This window comes from Aulonocara sp. 'chitande type north' Nkhata Bay, linkage group LG4 (genome assembly GCF_057382095.1).
Source record: "Aulonocara sp. 'chitande type north' Nkhata Bay isolate Kocher_YH1m ecotype deep benthic linkage group LG4, A_spYH_male_GT1.1, whole genome shotgun sequence".
NCBI lineage: Eukaryota > Metazoa > Chordata > Actinopteri > Cichliformes > Cichlidae > Aulonocara > Aulonocara sp. 'chitande type north' Nkhata Bay.
In genome coordinates, this window is record NC_141347.1 from 1,137,216 (window position 1) to 1,156,787 (window position 19,572).

At 41.4% G+C, this 19,572-nt stretch overlaps 1 protein-coding gene across 1 annotated transcript in view; it reads right to left on the reverse strand.

The window, feature by feature from the left end:
* igf2bp1 (insulin-like growth factor 2 mRNA binding protein 1) overlaps window positions 1-19,135 on the reverse strand; it is a 50,226-nt gene extending 31,091 nt beyond the window's left edge. Inside the window, exons 1-2 of the mRNA XM_086287853.1 lie at window positions 18,012-19,135; window positions 16,807-16,867 (exon numbers count right to left, since the gene is read on the reverse strand). Coding sequence (XP_086143979.1) covers window positions 16,807-16,867; window positions 18,012-18,186 — 236 coding nt within the window. The 5' untranslated portion in view covers window positions 18,187-19,135. The remainder of the gene's footprint in view (window positions 1-16,806; window positions 16,868-18,011) is intronic.
* Window positions 19,136-19,572: the final 437 nt, after the last annotated feature.

The following is a 19,572-nucleotide window of genomic DNA, read 5'->3' on the forward strand; positions in this document are numbered from 1 at the left end:
TTCACTTTAGCTAACTTAATAACTTTAGCTAAAGAGTTGGGATGCTGTGTAAGACATAAATAAAGCTAAAATACAAAGGTTTGGACACCGTTTTGCATGTTTCCCTACTGTAGGGGTCTCTGCAAGCATACAGGGCTCTGACAGGGTACAAGATGACAACTTTGCAATTCTACTAGAAACAGTCGATCATATTTGTTTGTCAAAGCTGAATTCAGGGCAAACTAGGCTAAATTGGCGTCTTTAGCTAACAGCTACAAGAAGCATAAAAGTTACCGTACGGCTATCATTTGTTAACGTGACGCTTGTTCTTATAATGGATTGGATTTATATAGCACTTTTCAAGGCACCCAAAGTGCTTTACAATGCCACTATTCATTCACTCTCACATTCACACACTGGTGGAGGCAGCTACAGTAATACATGTACATGTAATACATTTATTACCAACCTGAGAGTTTATCCGCTGGTCATTCGACATGACGAATGACTTCTGAAGTCTTAATTCAGCTCAAGATGCTGTAGATTCCCGTCAGTAACACTTTCGGTCCGCTAGTAAAACGTAGTTCTATTAATCTGCGCTCATTACTCTTGAACCGGAACCGGGTGTAAGTCCCAAAAAACTGAATTGTAGAACTGAAACTGAATGGTGTGAAGTGAATCTGAGATTATTCGAGAGCTAAACTTTTAAAGGATAAAATACAGTTTCAAAGCAAATAAATTCATTTTCAGAATATAAAATTCAATTTAATGTTGATCATTTTCAAACCAATAAATTGAATTTCAAATTAGGCTAATTCATATTCAGTTTTTAAAAGCATTTATTCAAGTTACAATTCAGATTCAATCCGAGCCATTAAAATTCAAATTTAACTTTTTCAAATTCAGTTTCTGATGGCACAGATTTCTGCCCATAAAAAACTCCCTTTTAACAGGAAAAGGCCCCTCTCAGAACGAGGCACAGGACAGGACACCCACTTACTGCGGCTGGTTGGTGGCAAGAGGAAATACAAGAAAGTGGAGTGCAGAAAAAACACTTTCAAATTAATGTTCAATTTTAAAAAGTTAAGAATCCTTAAATTAGTTACAGATGAAGGGGGAGACCAATGGGAGCTCAGTGCTTCCGTGGTGCTCAGTGGGTGAGCAGGCAGCTATACTGCACATGGCTGGAGTTGTTCAAGTACGACCTGTGGCCCTTTGCTGCCTGTATTCCACATCTTCACTGCTCTACTATCAAATAAAGGCCAAAATGTCCAAAGAATATTTAAAAAGAAGAAGAAGGAGAGGAAAAAAAAACAAAAAAACAGAGCAGACCACACATCAAGTTTAGTCTTCTATCAAAGGTTGAGAAAAAAAAAAAATAGAAAACCCAAAATCACATAATTCCTGAATTATGGAGCTCACGAGTTTCATTATGGAAAAGTGGTGTAAATGTTCTGATTGGTTCCCCCACCGACACCACCAAGGGAAACCCCATCACTACAAGACACTGAGAAGTGTTTAACACTTCGCAACAATCTTATTAAATTAATAATCAGAGGACTGGGGACAAATGCATGTATTTGTCCCAGTCCTCTGATTATTAATCAGTAGATCTTCACTTTCTTGACATTTTAAATTCTCATTTTAATATTTATACACTGAATTTCTTGAGGGTCTGCAGACACAAGACTCTAAACTACTCACTCTCATGTGTGTTCTTACAGATATGTTTATTAAATAGGCAAGGCCCATTTTACATAATGATTATTTGACATGCCGCTACTAGTACTACTAGCCCGTGAAAACAGCAGTGAAATGTCTTCTGTGACCTCTTAATGACAACTCTGTTCAGCTGCATTATGGGAATTGCAGGATCTAACAGATGTATTGCTTAAATGATGAATTGTGGAAATTGTGATACTTAAAAGAAAATCTGCAATTTAACTGAATGTTTTATATCATTAGCATGTTTTTTAAAAATTTGTTTCTACATCACTATTTTGCTTTCCAAAACACTGTGGCTGCAAACTTTTCTAGACAAATTAGACTAAAAATAAATGAAATTAAACCCTTTCAGCATGAGCAGGGTTCCAATTAAAACACACCAGGTCTAATTTACTGTTTCAGTCTTTCTAATACAGTTATTTGCATCACATAGGAAAGGCTATCATATCATTCAAAATAGTACCGGTATACAGTGGGGCAAAAAAGTATTTAGTCAGCCACCGATTGTGCAAGTTCCCCCACTTAAAATGATGACAGAGGTCAGTAATTTGCACCAGAGGTACACTTCAACTGTGAGAGACAGAATGTGAAAAAAAAATCCATGAATCCACATGGTAGGATTTGTAAAGAATTTATTCGTAAATCAGGGTGGAAAATAAGTATTTGGTCACCTCAAACAAGGAAAATCTCTGGCTCTCACAGACCTGTAACGTCTTCTGTAAGAAGCTTTTCTGTCCCCCACTCGTTACCTGTATGAATGGCACCTGTTTGAACCCATCATCTGTATAAAAGACACCTGTCCACAGCCTCAAACAGTCAGACTCCAAACTCCGCCATGGCCAAGACCAAAGAGCTTTCGAAGGACACCAGGAAAAGTATTGTAGACCTGCACCAGACTGGGAAGAGTGAATCTACAATAGGCAAGCAGCTTGGTGTGAAAAAATCAACTGTGGGAGCAATCATCAGAAAATGGAAGACATACAAGACCACTGATAATCTCCCTCGATCTGGGGCTCCACGCAAGATCTCATCCCGTGGGGTCAAAATGATCATGAGAACGGTGAGCAAAGATCCCAGAACCACACGGGGGGACCTGGTGAATGACCTGCAGAGAGCTGGGACCAAAGTAACAAAGGTCACCATCAGTAACACACTACAACGGCAGGGAATCAAATCCCGCAGTGCCAGACGTGTTCCGCTGCTGAAGCCAGTGCATGTCCAGGCCCGTCTGAAGTTTGCCAGAGAGCACATGGATGATACAGCAGAGGATTGGGAGAATGTCATGTGGTCAGATGAAACCAAAGTAGAACTTTTTGGTATAAACTCAACTCGTCGTGTTTGGAGGAAGAAGAATACTGAGTTGCATCCCAAGAACACCATACCTACTGTGAAGCATGGGGGTGGAAACATCATGCTATGGGGCTGTTTTTCTGCCAAGGGGACAGGACGACTGATCCGTGTTAAGGACAGAATGAATGGGGCCATGTATCGTGAGATTTTGAGCCAAAACCTCCTTCCATCAGTGAGAACTTTGAAGATGAAACGAGGCTGGGTCTTCCAACATGACAATGATCCAAAACACACCGCCCGGGCAACAAAGGAGTGGCTCCGTAAGAAGCATTTGAAAGTCCTGGAGTGGCCTAGCCAGTCTCCAGACCTCAACCCCATAGAAAATCTGTGGCGGGAGTTGAAAGTCCGTGTTGCTCGGCGACAGCCCCAAAACATCACTGCTCTTGAGAAGATCTGCATGGAGGAATGGGCCAAAATACCAGCTACTGTGTGTGCAAACCTGGTAAAGACCTATAGTAAACGTTTGACCTCTGTTATTGCCAACAAAGGTTATGTTACAAAGTATTGAGTTGTATTTTTGTTATTGACCAAATACTTATTTTCCACCCTGATTTACGAATAAATTCTTTACAAATCCTACCATGTGAATTCATGGATTTTTTTTTCACATTCTGTCTCTCACAGTTGAAGTGTACTTCTGGTGCAAATTACTGACCTCTGTCATCATTTTAGGTGGGGGAACTTGCACAATCGGTGGCTGACTAAATACTTTTTTGCCCCACTGTACATTTTTTCATGATATAAAAGTGTGATAGTGATATTGCTGCTATAGCAACAGCGTGCTTTTATGCTCCCTAGTGCAGATCAGCGAGAAAAGCCTGGGCATGTCTGAAAGCTTCATGTCAGCCACTGACGATTTAGTACCTAAAAGGGAGCTACTTCAAACACCTCCCAGGAAGCACTGCATTTTGCAAAATGTGTAGGAAAACTGATCCTAAAGATGGAAGCAACAAGCACGTTTCACCAGAGGCAGAAACACATTAAAGTACAACCCGGCTACAAAGGAGGAGATGCTAGTAGGTGGTGATGTACGACCCAAATGTAAATAAATGACTCCACCGAGCGCTGCTGGAGCACTTGCTAGTTACACTGAACGTGATGGTTCTCTTATGTTGTGTCACTGGATATAATGCTGTGTTGTGATAATGTTTGAGACTATTTGCCCAATTCTAAAGAAATAAAATGCCCCCTACAAAAAAAGCAAAAGATAAAGACAAATTGCATCAAGGCTGATGCCTCCTGTCCACAAACGTGTGTCCTGTCTAGGGATGGGTATCGAAAACCGGTTCTTGTTGAGAACCGGTTCCCACTGTTTCAATTCCTTGGAATCGTTTGCCATTTTTGCAAACGATTCCCTTATCGATTCCAGTCGCCCCGAATGACGTCACCACGTTGCGGAGCGTCATTTACCTGGCAGGAAACATGGCGCCTAAGCGGCTCAAACGCTCAAAAGTTTGATTATACTTTATGAGAACCGATGACAACAGGGCAACTTGCAAAGTAGATATTTCATTTAAGGGAGGAAACACTACGAATATGCAAAAGCATTTGCTCACAAAACACGCGATGACACGCGTTTTTAATTCCGCTCCGGACTCGTGACTCTCAACCCAGCAGCAGCGCTAACGTTTGCACGTCCTCTCCCGTTAATGCGGCAGGTAAATAATCAATTAACAGTGCATATTATGTTAGCGCAATCTGCCTTATTACAAGACCTGCCATTACTGTACATGTAGGTGACCATGATGAGAGAGACAGACAGAGTCTGGCTGGCGCTCGCTGGCAGTTCTCGCTGCAGTCTACCGGTAGCGTCTCCTTTCAGGCCAGGATAGACTAATGTCACCGAGCAGTGTCTAAGTTTGTGGTCAAAGGCTTGCACCCATTTACCACAGCAGATGCCCCCGATTTTTGGTAAGTGAATGTGTTTAATTGTAGGCAGGGACATTACTGGATATTCTTGTGTAATTGCCACAGAACAATTTATGTTATACTTTGTTATTGCTACAGAAGAATGTTGCAGCTTTAAGGCAGGGATGACTCCTGGAGTTGCTTTCTCACTGCATATGCTTTATTTCACAATCAGATCGATTCGATAACAAAAACATACAGCAGCTCCTCTCCTACTCCTAGCCCTTCGCTGCGGTGGAAAAAAGAACGACTTCAATCCCCTTCAAGGAACATACGTACAAAATAGTTTTCCTGATACACCAATGGGGCGTTCAATGCCATCTTGTAAATATGAGTACTCTGGCAGAGTAACAGTTCAAATGAAAAATACACCAGAACAAACAAGCAAACAAAAAAAGAAGTGTGGGGTACCTTTGAACCAATGAACAAAGTATAACAATTTATACTTTTTAACATAACCCGACCCCGTCAATATGTGATATGTCTCACAAGAATATTTATTTTATTATTTTACATTTACAATTTTTTTTTCCTGGGGACCCTGTGACACCCCATTGAAGAGCCGTAGGCTGGATCTCTCAAGATCTCACTGTTGGGTTTGTAAGGCCATGTTACTCCTAAATTTCTATCTTGTTCAAAGAGAAGATATAAAACAAAGCTCTGAGCTAATCGACCTTAGTGTTCTCCTTTTTAAAAAAAAAAAAAAGAATCGATAAGAGAATCGATAAAGAATCGAATCGTTAAACAGAATCGAAAATGGAATCGGAATCGTTAAAATCTTATCAATACCCATCCCTAGTCCTGTCGGACAAAAATTTCAAGAATTCAGATCTAGCGGGCAACGGCGTTGGGCCCCAGCTCCCTCGGCTCCATCTGACAGACACGCACGCAAACACAGACACGTTTTCATCCCCTTCAGGAACGGGGGTTTTGTCGCCTGTTGGTGAGGAGCTCAAGTTTGTAAAAGGTCATAAAAAGCTATTAAAAATTCATTAACTTAAAAAAATTAATAAGTTAAGGAAATAGTAAGAAAGATTCAGTTTGATTCAGATTAGGTCACCATTCTCAACACCTCATTTTACAGCAGCTGGGTAATTGTTTAAAATTTTTACTTGAAGGAGGGGTTTGTTTTTTTTTAAGTTTAGTTTTTTTCCTTGTAGAGGTTTGATGTACGTATTCTATAAAACTAAAAGCATCCAAACTGTGCTGTAAAGTTATGGATTTCTACTCGTTGGTTTACGTAAAATCCACTTTGGTCGGGAGATTAAGTGAAGCTTTGTGCTCTTTGTCTGACTGTTTATACAAGAGGCCTGTTGTTCTCGGAAAACAGAAGCGGAAGTGGAGGAGCTGAAGGAAAATGTCTGCAATCAATGCAGTTCAGTTTCCTTGCATAAGCACGAAGGAAGACCTCCATTTCTGACCTGTTAGAAATACATGAAAGTGTCATTCGCCTTTGCAGATAACTGATCTCATGCTACGGCTCCCCTTGAAATCACAGTTCCTATTTAAAATGAATGTGGCTCAGATTGTTTTATGCAAAAAATATAAAATTAAACCAGTTTTTGTATTTAAATGTTATAAATCAATTCCAACGTGTAGGATTTTTTGCAATTTTACAGCATTTTTGAACTATGTTCTCTGTGGTGTTGTATTTTTATTTGTGTAACTGTCTGCTGTCAGGGTTAATGCTGACTGAGCTTTGTAACACCCTGAAATGATTGGGGTGAAAACACCAGCTCAAAATACATGACAGTGACTTACATCCTGTAAAACATTATTTTAGTGCTTCCACATTCAACCAAAAGCTGAGAAACACCAAGAAACACAGATTACCACTTGATGTATAGAACAAATGCTTTAGCAACCTGGCTAGCCAATATTTGCAGGGAAGCTTCTGCTTTGCTAAAGAAACGCGTTATCTGTAATAAAAGCATGTGTTATATTTGGTTAGCACTGGTTTTGTGGCTTGTTTTTACTAGTTGGTAAAGTTTTAGCTTAGCTTTAGCTTTTCAGCCTAAGCAGTCAGCTTCTAAATATATATATGTCATATAAGAAATAAAAATGAAAAAAGGTTAAAAAACACATTGACAATATTGTCAGTCAATAACGGGCCATAGTACAATTTAAGCAATTCTTTACAGTGCTGTAAAAATCCTTTAAAGAGAATAAATACAACATTTTTAACAACTACAGACTAGATGTACCAATCTTGTGGCAGAATTGCATTCTCTCTATTTAACTTGACTTTTCTGTTTTAGTTTTCAGTTTATTGATTTTATTGCAGACAATTATTTCTAAATCTTTGTGAAATGGTTTAAATAGTTTACTCTTTTCTTCCTTTATTTTATAAATAGAGCACAATTGTAATCATATGCAATATACAGCACTAACATATTGGAGGAATAATAGGTGCAGTTCATACAACTTCAGTACCAGTTCGACCAAAGTGTGGGCTTAAATGTGCACGTTTTAGTTTTTTAGAAAAACTGAAAAAAGCAAGTGACTAAGAATGGGGGGGGGAAAAAATCTGTCCTATTTAATGGCATTACTGTGTGCAAGTGAGGCAGGACTCAGGTACATGCACGCACGCACACGCACACACACACACACACACACACACACACACACACACGTAAACATGAGGGGCCCCATCCACCATGCACACCCGACCCCTGGCCCCAACAACCCTCCTCCCTTTCCTACTTTCGTTGTCTTCTTTTCTTGATCACTCCTTCTTCCCCCCACCCCTTGAATGTGTGTGCACCAACTAATGTAGGGAGAGGACAGATGGTTTGAACCAGACAGAAGAAACAATCAGAAAGATGGGGTGGAGGGGGTAGGTGGGGGTCTTCTTAAAGAGACAGATCTCATTTACCCCTTCACCTACATTACACGCGTGCCTCCACTGTCCTCATCCCTTCATTTTTACACCCTCTCCTCACCTTATTTTGGCTTGGACCTTTGTAATTACATTCTACATTAATATTGTTCTTTAAGTTTTAATGTCTTTTCTCTCTTTTATAGACTTAGAAATGAAGAACCAGTGGTTAGCTAAGTTTCTTTGTTTTTGCCTTTCAAAATAAGAAAGTAGAGGAAAATGCATTCTTACATCTTTAAATTTCACTTAAGCTCACATGTAACCATTTCTATTGCCCAGGCTGCTCAGATAACACTGCTAATGCTGCTTCTTTCCTTTTGTTACATTTGGATTTAGAAACAAACAGCAAAAATCTGACAATGCTCCACAGAAGATTTTAAGCAGTCATGGGCCAGGAAACAGACCAGTTCATATCACAGACTTGTGCCTGTAGAAATTAACCTTTTAATAGTTGGATCAGTACAGTTTGTTTTTACAGAGTAAAATATTTGAAATCGAAATACTTTGCACAAAACACCATTTCTACATGTATGCTGACAGAAATAATAACTAAACGGGATAAAACCATTAAATAGTTCCGGCAACACAAACACCCATTTGAAACAAAGCTTTCACACAGATAGGAAGACTCAGCATGAATATATACGACACCAGTTTGGTCCAAAAATGTAGACCAAGTGAAACCAGTTACTGCAAGAACTCAAATATCACAGTCATATCACACACTGCAAAATGATTTTACGTTGTCTGATTGGATCATTTATGCACTAATTCAAGTTAAAATAAAGCACATTTTTATTCATGGTTAGCTTTCATAATAAGTGGTTAGATTTTCACAAAAACAAAAACAGATCAGTTTAATTCCATTACTTTATAGGAAACTGACTTCACTGTAGTTCCTATTATTTCAATGCAGTGAGCAAAACCTAAACTTAATGAGCATCACCAAAACATTTTTACCTGAAAGAAAAACAAAGAGCAGCTCTTTGTGTGCTTCTGTGCGACTACAGTGACCCTCAATGACTAAATACCTTCATTAATGTTTTGCAATTCTCACTGCAAAACTAATGAAATACAGAACACAGCCGAAAATAAACTTCCACAATACACCCAGTCTGGATGCTGGAATACTTTTCATAGAAGAGTACAGACTGCACTAGACGCACACAACAGCAGCTCTGTGAAATTACATCCGACTTAATCAGCAAACGGAAAATTGTTTATACTGCAAGCTTCCATTTGAGTAAGACGGCAAATTACTAGTAGTAGTATAGTGGTAGGAATTGTAGTACTGATGTACGTTAAGACTGTTGCTGCCAAGCGGAATGTTTTGTTTTTTTAACTGTAGCTTCAATAATTTGCATTTCAGGAGCAGATTGTCTCTATTGCAGGAAAAAATGAATTACACAAGTATGTGGGACATTATCTCCCTGCAGTAGAACAGAAGTATAAAACTGCTGATGAATGCCAGTTAGAACAGTAAAAGGATTATTCTTGTTTCTGCGAAGTTGTAACTGGCATAGACAAATGCTGTCCTTCATCTGCCTTCACGTAGCTGCAGTTGAGTTGAGGAATCTGTTCATGCCGTCTCAAAATTATCCACAGCTATTCTTTTAGTTTGAATGCACGGTTTACCTCTCAGTGCATCAACCACTGCAGAGCAGCAGCCTGTCTAATCAGATTACAACTGAGCTATCCCTCAAAACTGTTTGTCCAACATCCCCGAGCAATGCAGTTCAGCTGACATCAAAATTTAAACCACATTCATCCTCCTTCCTGTGACTCTCTCTGGATCCTTTTGGTTTGTCTGTCTGCTCCTCGTTCCCTTACCCGGTCTCAGCTCTTGTGCAGACGGGGCTGAAATGGTTCAGGGATCACGGCAAAAAACAAGAGGGCGAAACGAGCACACTGTACCAGAGAGTAACCAAAACAGCACAATGAGACCATGAACACGCTGAGCAGAGAGCGAGCAGAGAGAGCAGAGAGCGAGGATAAAGTATAAAGTCAGAGCATGCATGTGGGTGAGCGAGGCACAGTGCTGCTACCAGACGATTGGTCGCACCCCTCTTGCTCCCTCCGCCCACTTGTCCCCTCCTCCTTTGCCAGCCATGAGAGAGGAGGAAATAAAACCATAGCTCGCCTCTCTCCTTCAGCTCTGTGTACTGCTGTGTGAAAGTGCTAGCCACACACATCCAGCTCCTCACATGCATGATCGTTTGGGTGCATTTAAAGCTGCGGCACACTTTACATGGGGGAAAAGGCACAAAGCTTCAGCAAGGGAAATTACACAGAGGTGAAAAACAGAGCAAAGATTTACACACACTGCATACATTTCATAGCTAAGAAAAAACAAAGAAATCTGCTAAAAAACTTGAATGTTTCGATAGCATAGTGTTCACTGATAAACAAGATCTTTATTCCAACAAAGCTTTGTCAGCAGATATTCAGGCATCTGATATTTTAAACACTGCTTTTTATGAACAGAGTTTAACTGTGGTACAAAACCTACAGCCTCATCACGTATACAGGATTTTCTGGGCTTACCGGTAGTTTACAAACTCATAACACACATTTTTGGATGCTAATGGAGTTATAAAATGTCACTAATTGATTCCTTCTCTGTACTCCATTCACTGCCCATACAATTTTGTTACAATCATGTAGAAAATATAACATTTGCATTCATGTACCTTATTGATCCAAATGCTGGACAAACCATTCGTTTATTTAAGGAGAAGAGAATACTGGCTGGTTTAGCAAATTTACCTACGAGGCTACAAATGACCAGATTAAACACTGTGGAGGAAACTGGTAAACTTGGGTCATCCAGACATTCTGAATAATTTTGGGAGAATAAAATTGAGATGTTTTACACAGTCATCACCTCTCGATGGGGAAAGGCCTGCTTAAGATTTATTCAGACTACTGGAAATACAACTTGTTAAATTTAGGAACTGCTTAAATAGAACCTGTCTGGCAGGTGAAGTAGGCTAAGAAATGTCAAAAAGTGTCCTGTTACTTCTGGCATAAAACCAATACAGCACTTCATACAAACGTAACAGTCAAACATGGTGGTGGAAGCATGAAGACTATGACTGTTTTGCTGCTTTCAGGAGCTGGATGACTTGTAGTAATTGATGGAACCATGAATTCTGCTCTCTATCAGAAAATCCTAAAGGAGAACATCCAGAAGTCAGATTGTGCACAGAAGCTCAAATCCGCTTCAGTTATGCAGCAGAGCAGTGATCTGCAACATACCAAAAATTCCAGCTTTGGCGAAAGCTTTTTCACACCACTACATGTTAGCTTCACCAAGAGATTCAAACTTTAGAAGCAGGTGGGACAAAGTCTGAGGCCATGGTTCTGAGCCAGAAAAGGATAGATTGTGCGCTCTGGGTTCAGAACAACTTGCTTCCTCGGGGTCGAGCTTGGGTATCTCAGGGTCGTGTTCATGAGTGGGGAAAGAGTAAGACAGAAAATTGATGGACAGACTGGTGTCTGCAGGAGAGGCTGTACCAGTCTGTTGTGGTGAAGACACCAGCGTCATGGAGAAACTGTGGATTATGGCCACAGGCTGTGGGTAGTCACCAAGATAATGCATACAATGGCAAAAATTAACTTCCTCCAAGGGAAGTCCAGATTCATCCTAATGAGCCCACAATGCTCACTGGACTGGTCGTGTTGCACGCAAACGGTGACGTCACCATAGCTCCATAACATTTATACCAGTGCTGAGGGCATGAGTACTAGTCCTGCAGTATTTTCCAAACAGATGTCAACACTCAGACAAAAAAGTTTTTCCACAGAAAATCGCCTCTTTTCAAACTGTTGCAACATTTCCCCCTAAAATGATGGTCACATGATCAACCACTCATGTCTTCAAAAAAACTGAGGACTGCACAACCAGCCAACATGATGCCAAAATGCAGCGAGCACTACCGGATGTGACATCACTTTTAGCGTGCAGCAAAACTTGAGTGAAATGGGCCCATTAGAGATTGTTATGAGTGCTGTCACTTGGGAGGGGCTCATAGTAGAGCGATTGCTCATCCACAGCAGAAAGAGCCAGTTAAGGTAGTTCAGGCATCTAATTACGGTGGCTTGAACGTTAGATGTCTGGGGCAGACTCAGGACATTCTGACTTTGGTCTTAACATCTCCCCAGAAGACCTGACACAGTGGCCAGGGAGGGGGACGTTTAAACGTTACAAGCCAGGGAGTTTGGGATTCACTAATACGATGAAGACAACATCACCTAATGATGCACAAACTTTGACAGACCTCTTAGACTCGTCAGAAGTAGAAGGGCAGTTTTGATCATGGAAACTGTTTTGTCCACCTCAGAGAAAAAAAACAACTCAAGTGGGAAAGTGTTAAGATTTTTTTTTGTTTGTTTGTTTGTTTTTTGGGTTGGGGGGGGGTCAAATCTAAAACCACTTCCTCGTCTTCTGACTTGGACACTGCATGCTAAACAGTGCCCCATTAAACCAGATAGCAGGTTTATTACAAAAGCATTTACAGCCAAGCTTGTTGTGGAGATGATTTTATATACGTCAAACTCAATTACAAGAATGGACAAACAAATGGTGCCTAAAATATCTAGAATATAGCTGTTGCATCCATTAAAGGGAAAAAAAGTGGGGGGACACAACATGTACAGTAACTTCACTCAGCTGCTAAAAAGAAAAAAAAGCCAATACAAAATGTGTAACACCATTACAGAAAGGGAGGAAATGACATTTAGCTTTTGAAGCCACTTTCATAAGAAAAATGGAAGGATATCAGTATTTCAGAGGATGTTCCCAGCCATTTAACTGCTAACACTGTGATGTTATTTGGACGTGATCTATCAGTCAGTCTATGAGTCGCAGGAATCTTTTTCTCTTTTAGAGGTTTTCAGTGAAAATTAATAATTATTATTATTATTTAAAAAAAAGATTCCTAAACAGTGAAACAATGACAGCAGATATGCTGGCATGCTTCACGTGCAGCAGTATTTTCAGGATTCCATGCATTTTTTTCCTTTTGAAGGAAATGCAAACAGGAAGCTGTAACACATGAAGACTAATGCATGAAGAAAGTAGAACAGGTTGCAGCCTCCAATGCAATTTCTCCTGTTTTGAAAGGAGCCAACATCATCATTTCCTTTTTGGATACAAATGGAAAAATGAGTCGAGACTCAAAGGAGACTGGAATTAATTCCCACAATTATGAAATTACAAAATTTTGGTGTGCTGTGCATAATAGCCTCATGTCGCGGTGAAGGCGGGGTGCAAATCCTAGCACACTGAACGCTAAAGATAACATTTTGGTGCCAAAGGTCACAGCATACCAGAATCAGACACTAAATCCTGCCTCTAGAAGCAAGGACATACAAAGATACTACAAAGTGGGAATAATAATTATTATTATAATGGTTTTTAGCCACACACTAATTATGGGTGAATTATGTTTATTCAAAATTCCAACTTTTTTTCTTTTTGCTTTGTTTGTTGTTTATAGTTTTAGTGCAAGGAAGAAAAAGTCTTCAGTGGAAAATAAATAAATAATCGATCTGTTTTAAAGTACAATTGTTTGCATAATACTGACCCAACAACTAAGTATTGGCCAATGGCGTCTGTAAATACCATTATATTTCCTGATGTCAGACAGCGGGGCTAATACCAGTTGATACTGATATTCTGCAAGTTGCCCGTGCGAATGTTTAGAGGGAGTGTAATAAAAAAATGTGAACTTTGCAGGAATGCACCTAAAATCAAAGGCTAATTTTAATATTTTGTTTGACTACATCTCTTGTAGAATCAGTGTAAGACAATTATTACAAGACTTCAAAGACTTTAAAAAACGCAAAAGAAACACAATAAATAAGCTAGCCTATAATCTGTAGCAGCTCTCGTTTTACCTGTGACATCCAACAAGACTTTTTTTTTTTAAGTGCCAGGTTGCTGCAACAGAATTTTGCAGAGCATGGGTAACAGATGGAAAAAAAACACACACACACACCTACCCATGCCATTTATATTTCAACTGGGTTTAACGGGATTTTTGGTGGGCGTCACCACTGATTTTCTTCACGCCAACAGCAAGCGTTCTATACATTTCCCCTCTCCAAAGAGGGAGGCTTGTTCTCTCTGAGAACCCACACACACACAAAAACTCCCCTCCCTTCTCTCCCCTCTCCTCTTCCTGTAGCTATTACAACCCCAGCTTTCCACCTTGCCAAACCCTCTGCAGCCTTACACAGTAACCAAACAGCTCTCTCTGAAACTTATAACTCGTCCATCTTTAACGTCCATACACACAAACGCAAAAGGTACCGTTCAAAACACGGTCAGAGGTCAGGACAGCCAGGGCCAGCGCCCCCTGCACTGAGACTTGTGGAATATAAAGAAGGAATTGAACCTTCATTCTTTTAGTTAAGGGACTGACACCCCCACCCCACCTCCTTCAAATAGCCCAAAGGGCTTGTTCCTTCAGAACAGCCGCCACTCCCACACAAACACACACACACCCTCCTTGAGGTTCAGAAGCAACTGCAGGAGAGCAGTTTTAAGACGTTTAAACGTATGTACTCTGGCAACTTTCTTTTAAACACGTGTAGAAACGCGAGCACCCCCGAAACCTTTTACTTCCACGTTAGAATCACAATAAATGAGAAACATTCAAAACGGTATCAAAACAAGCAGCTTATTGAGTGAAAGTAGATAAAAATAAAATATATGCTGGAATCTATTATTTTGAGTGTTTTTGCCCAAATGCGCACGTCGCCAGAAAACGCCTGATTCGTTGCCCCACAGTCTTTGTTTGACAACTGGAGGATTTTAAACATTTACAAAATAATTTCGTAAAATCAGCGTTTGCTCAAACAGCTCGCACACGCTTGTATGCTGGAGATGAGCAGATGTTTTGCATAAATATTTAAACGCGATCATTTTGCGACATAATTTGGATAATTTAGCTCTGGCTGACGGACTACACGAACAGCCATTTTAAGAAAGGGCTTCCACAAATTTCACAGTTTTCCGTCATGTTAATATTTTTCTAATTTTTTAAAATTTACTTAAATTTAAAAGAAAAGCACACACACACACACACACTGGAACACGTGATGTAGGCCACGGGGCGACCCGGGCGCTGACGAGACCCAAAGTGACACACTGTGGAAAAAAAAGAATAAGGAGCAATCTGTACAGTGGCTGCTTCATTCAAGGCTTCGCCATTTTGCCCTCCATGCCTGACGTGGTGCAACTCCTCTTTGCGTGGACGCACCACGTGTTGTGAAGCCACGAAGGGCCACAAGCTCGTCCCACGGTACCCCCGCACCCACCCACTCACAAATCACCTTTATTATGGCTCTTTAAGGTGATCACAGTCAAGATCTGGGACTCTTCACGCACCCGCTAAGACACCTGAAGGCATTACAGCCATGTTAGCTCCGTGTGTAAGGCGAGTTTGGCAATAAGTGACCACACTCGGCCCCACTCATCCACACAAAGACCACGCTGCTGGGATGTGTGTGCCACAGCCATGTTGCAACGTTTTTACTCTGCTTTCGTGGCGCAGGGCGGGCGCCCCAAAAGCCAGCTCAGTTTGAAATATTCGGCCTTTTTCATACAAAATCCCACGAAGAGTGATTACGCCAAATCGTAGCATTTATTAAAAGGCAACAAGTGTGGAAATGGGGTGGAATCTTCTACATTTCCTGGCCATTTTGGCTCATGGTGAATACGCACACACATATACATACGCACACATGTGGCCAAATGGCGGAACATGGAGAACTGTGCTCAACTCGTATCTGTGCCAAAGGTTACGGGCATAAATGATGGGCTATAAGAGAATTGCATAGTGCTGTTTGAATGAAGCAGGTCAAATGAGCACAATGGACACCAGTTAGAGCTACTACTGAACCGCAGAAATTTCATTGACACTCACCCAATTACAAAGAAGCCACAGCTACAGGTACACTATCAGGCTGCCACATAAATGTGTCCGAGTTGGCGTGAAGCAAAAGGTATTTAAATGTGAAATATTCACACCCAGCACCTATTCTGGGTTAAAACGAGCATTATATATTTAAAAGAAATACTACAATTACTAAACAGCACAGCTGTGTTTTAATTGGAAAGACGTGTTATTAATTTAACTAAAAAAATAAAATAACAGCTCCATTAAATCACAATTTCCTCGTCAAATACATTCTAAAAGAAACCTATAAACGAAATAAAATAATCAACACACCGCATTTCCGTCACAACTCACAGCATCATTAAAAACTGATTTGTTTTCAGAGTGTGAACGTTAAACCGAAGAGTTTTAATAAAAGCAAAAAGCGAATATTATCCATGCACACGTTAAAGCACTGAAAGGTTGTCCAACACGTGAAACCACACCACTATACATTTATAAAATACATATGTGCCAGTGCATTTTTAAAATCGTGTTAAAGAAATTGTGTAGTGGCTGTAGTGTAAGGAAAGAGTAATTACATAAAAGGCTGGGCCTAGAGCATATAGTAAACCACAGGACGTGCTCACATCAACACTGCGACTTTACGAAGAACCTATATCTACGTGCTTGTTGAGCTCACTCTAAAAACACAGCAGCATTTTAAAAGGACGAGTAAAAATCCAACCACACTGCACAGAACGGCAGGCACCTAGCTAAAGCTGTCACAGTTCAGCTCCACAGCAATGGCCGACAAAGTTGAGGGTCCACGCTACACTGCCACACCAACAAACACAGCCAAGCTAGCCACTGCTAGCCTCACAATGGCTTCTAACGTCAAGTGGGCGCAAGGGCCGAAATCTGTGTCCCACTAATAGCAAATCATTCAGTGAAGTCGTTGTTTTCACTTATTACCCCATGAGAGAAAGACCCACATAAGGTGATGCAACACATGAAAGGTTTTTTCCCCTTTTCTTTTTGAGAAAGGAGGGGGAGGGGTGATACAAGTGCTCAATGTACCTTTGCTTCTTGGGGACGGAGTGTTCGACCTCAATACGTTTCCCATGAAGTTCCACTTTACCTGAAAAAAGGAAAACTGGTTCAGAACAAAGTGTGGCTAAATGCTAACTGTGTACTAGCTGCAAAGGCCTACGAAGGGAATCTACTGTATTCAGGGAACACAGTGTGGGTTGCCTTGCGGTTCACTTATTTCCAATTAAACCTGGTGATCTTCCAAGCACTCGTGAAAAGTACTAAGAAGCAGTTATGTTGAAAGTGCTCAAAACATGCCCTAAAGTCGGGGAGCAAGTGAATAGTGTACATCACGTCACTTTCCGTCTGCTTGAATCCCTCAGAAATGCCAAGCGATAACTATACGTTTATCAGTTTAACTCTGAGTGGCAGTTAAAAGGTTTCAAGCCCACATGGTTGTAGTGTGAGAGGGTTGTTTGGAGAGTTTGGTGGGGGTTCAGGAAGGATCAGAGGGAGCTGACTGGCATGGCGACCTTGCCTCCTCACGTTACATGTGTAGGGAACCATGAGAAATGGGCCACAGAGCTGTCGCCACGCAGGAAAGCGAGCTGTACCATAGCAGGGTAGGTTTGTAATTCTGTTTGTAAATTCTGGGTTGGTCTGAGGCCAGGTTTGGTAAGGGCTAATTTATTTGTTTCTGCCTTTGTCATAGTGGACTCCCGGCTTAAAGGGGGAGGGGAAGCAGCAAGGCTTCATCCTATATCACAAGAGAGTAGGCTACTCTATCCAGTGCTCAGGGGTGCAAGATATTAAAACGCCTACCAGAAGCACGCATTAGCTTGAAATGCACGTGTCATAATTAGCACAGTACTGTTAGAATCTCCTTTGATAAATTACAACGATATCAAAGAAAGCTTCACCAATGGCTGTGTTTTACAGTATAGCTTTACACTACGTGCGCCCCCCCCTCCTGCAAAAGTTGAATGGCTCCCGTGGGTGTGTAGCTTTCCACACACTAATATTCCTTATTCTAACACCAATAAAATAATTTCAGGAATTTATGTATTTATTTAATCTCGCGTGGAGCCTCGGGAGGCGAACGGATAATAAAACTGGGATACACCGCTGAAGGTGAGCATGCAACCGGGGCTGTGCGCCGGCGTCTACGGCTTCCCTATATATAGAATGAATGAAATTAAAGGTGGAAATAAGAGAAGGCTTTTTTTGGTGACTTGTAGTCCACCTTAACTCACCAGAAAATGTCTCGATAGCCTTCATGGCCCAGTGATCGTCCGGACAATCCACAAACGCATAGCCGGTTTTCATTAGAAACTGTCCGGTGTATGGGATCTTGTGTTCGTCAAAGGTTTTTCCTAAGTCCTCGGCAGTCACGCTTTCGCCTAGATTCCCAATGTATAGCTTGTGCATTGTGGAAATTGTTTTCCCGAGCCCCAAAAAAGAAAACAAAAAACAAAGCCCAGAATAACTAAAGATTGGAGCCAGCAAAAAGTTTCTGCTGAATGTGCTAATAGCGCAACAAGATATTGTCACACTTGCCACTCAAACAGAAAGTGTAAATCACGCTAGAGGACAAAAGTACGAAATAAATTTGAATTCACGATGACAAATTCAAATAAAAAAAATGTAAAAAAGTAGAATCAGGTGGTAACGTTGAATATTGCTGTAAATCCAGTTGAATAAGTGGAGCAGGAGAAGAAATGAAACCCCCTGACTTGCAGCCGGCCCCAACAGACGAATAAAGCAGCAGCCTATAGCCTCTATCGCGCTGTGGAGGAGGTGGGTTGGACTGGGTCTGATGATGGGTCTATGGCAGAAGAGTGGGAAAAACTATGGCGGGATCAGATCGGGAGAAATGTTTTCCTCTCTCTCTCCGCCTCTCTCTCTAGTTTTCTATCCTTCCCTCTTTCGGCGATCCGCCTGCTGCCGGCAGAGGGGTGACGCCGCCCCTCGTCGACTCCAATTCACGTTTTTTTTGTGTGAGAGAGGAAACCACGTGGTGTAGTTGGAGTAGGTAAGCAAGGCGGAAGGGAGGGGGCATCCCCCTCTCATCCCAGGGTTTTCACCAGATGAGCGCGTGTGCGTATGTGCGCCTTCATGGTAACAGAAGCCGAGACTCCCAATTCTGTGCTGTACAGTAGTGCACAACAGTACAGTTTGCGTGTTTTCCTGAGCGGTGGGGGGTATGCATCACGATGTACATGTAGACACCCGCGCTTAATACGGGCGAATATGGAGAATTGCAGCTAAAAGCTGATAGCGGACAGCGTGTGAGCGTCTACTTTGTTGGTATTTATTTTGTTGGGGGGTATTTCCTCCACCCTTCAGTCTAGTGGAAGGCCTCGGTGGCCATAGCCGTTTTACATTTAAATAACAAGGCACCGCCCGCTCATTCTACTGCGTAGCACCCCCACCCCTGTTGTTGCTGTTCCCGCCCTCTGGATGGGTATGATTTGTGCTAAAGTTAAAGAAGTTGTCTTCGTGACGTTACATAAATGACCTATGGTGAACCCATGGTGGCTGTCAAACAGCAGGACGGGGCCTCCATTTTGTTTTAGGGGCCACAAGTGTGCTGTAGTAAGATGGTAGGAAACCCATGTCCTCGTTTTCATACGTCGTCGCCAGGGTCCTTTTCCCCACCAACTGGAACAATGTGTCAGCTATGGCGTCGATGCATTACAACCAGGCACACTCTCGTAGTTCGTCTCGCTTTAAACACTTTACTGTGTGTTGTAGTTTCCCTGTGAGGTCATGGCTCCCAACAGGCGATACCCAGAGTTAAAGTACAGCGGGAAC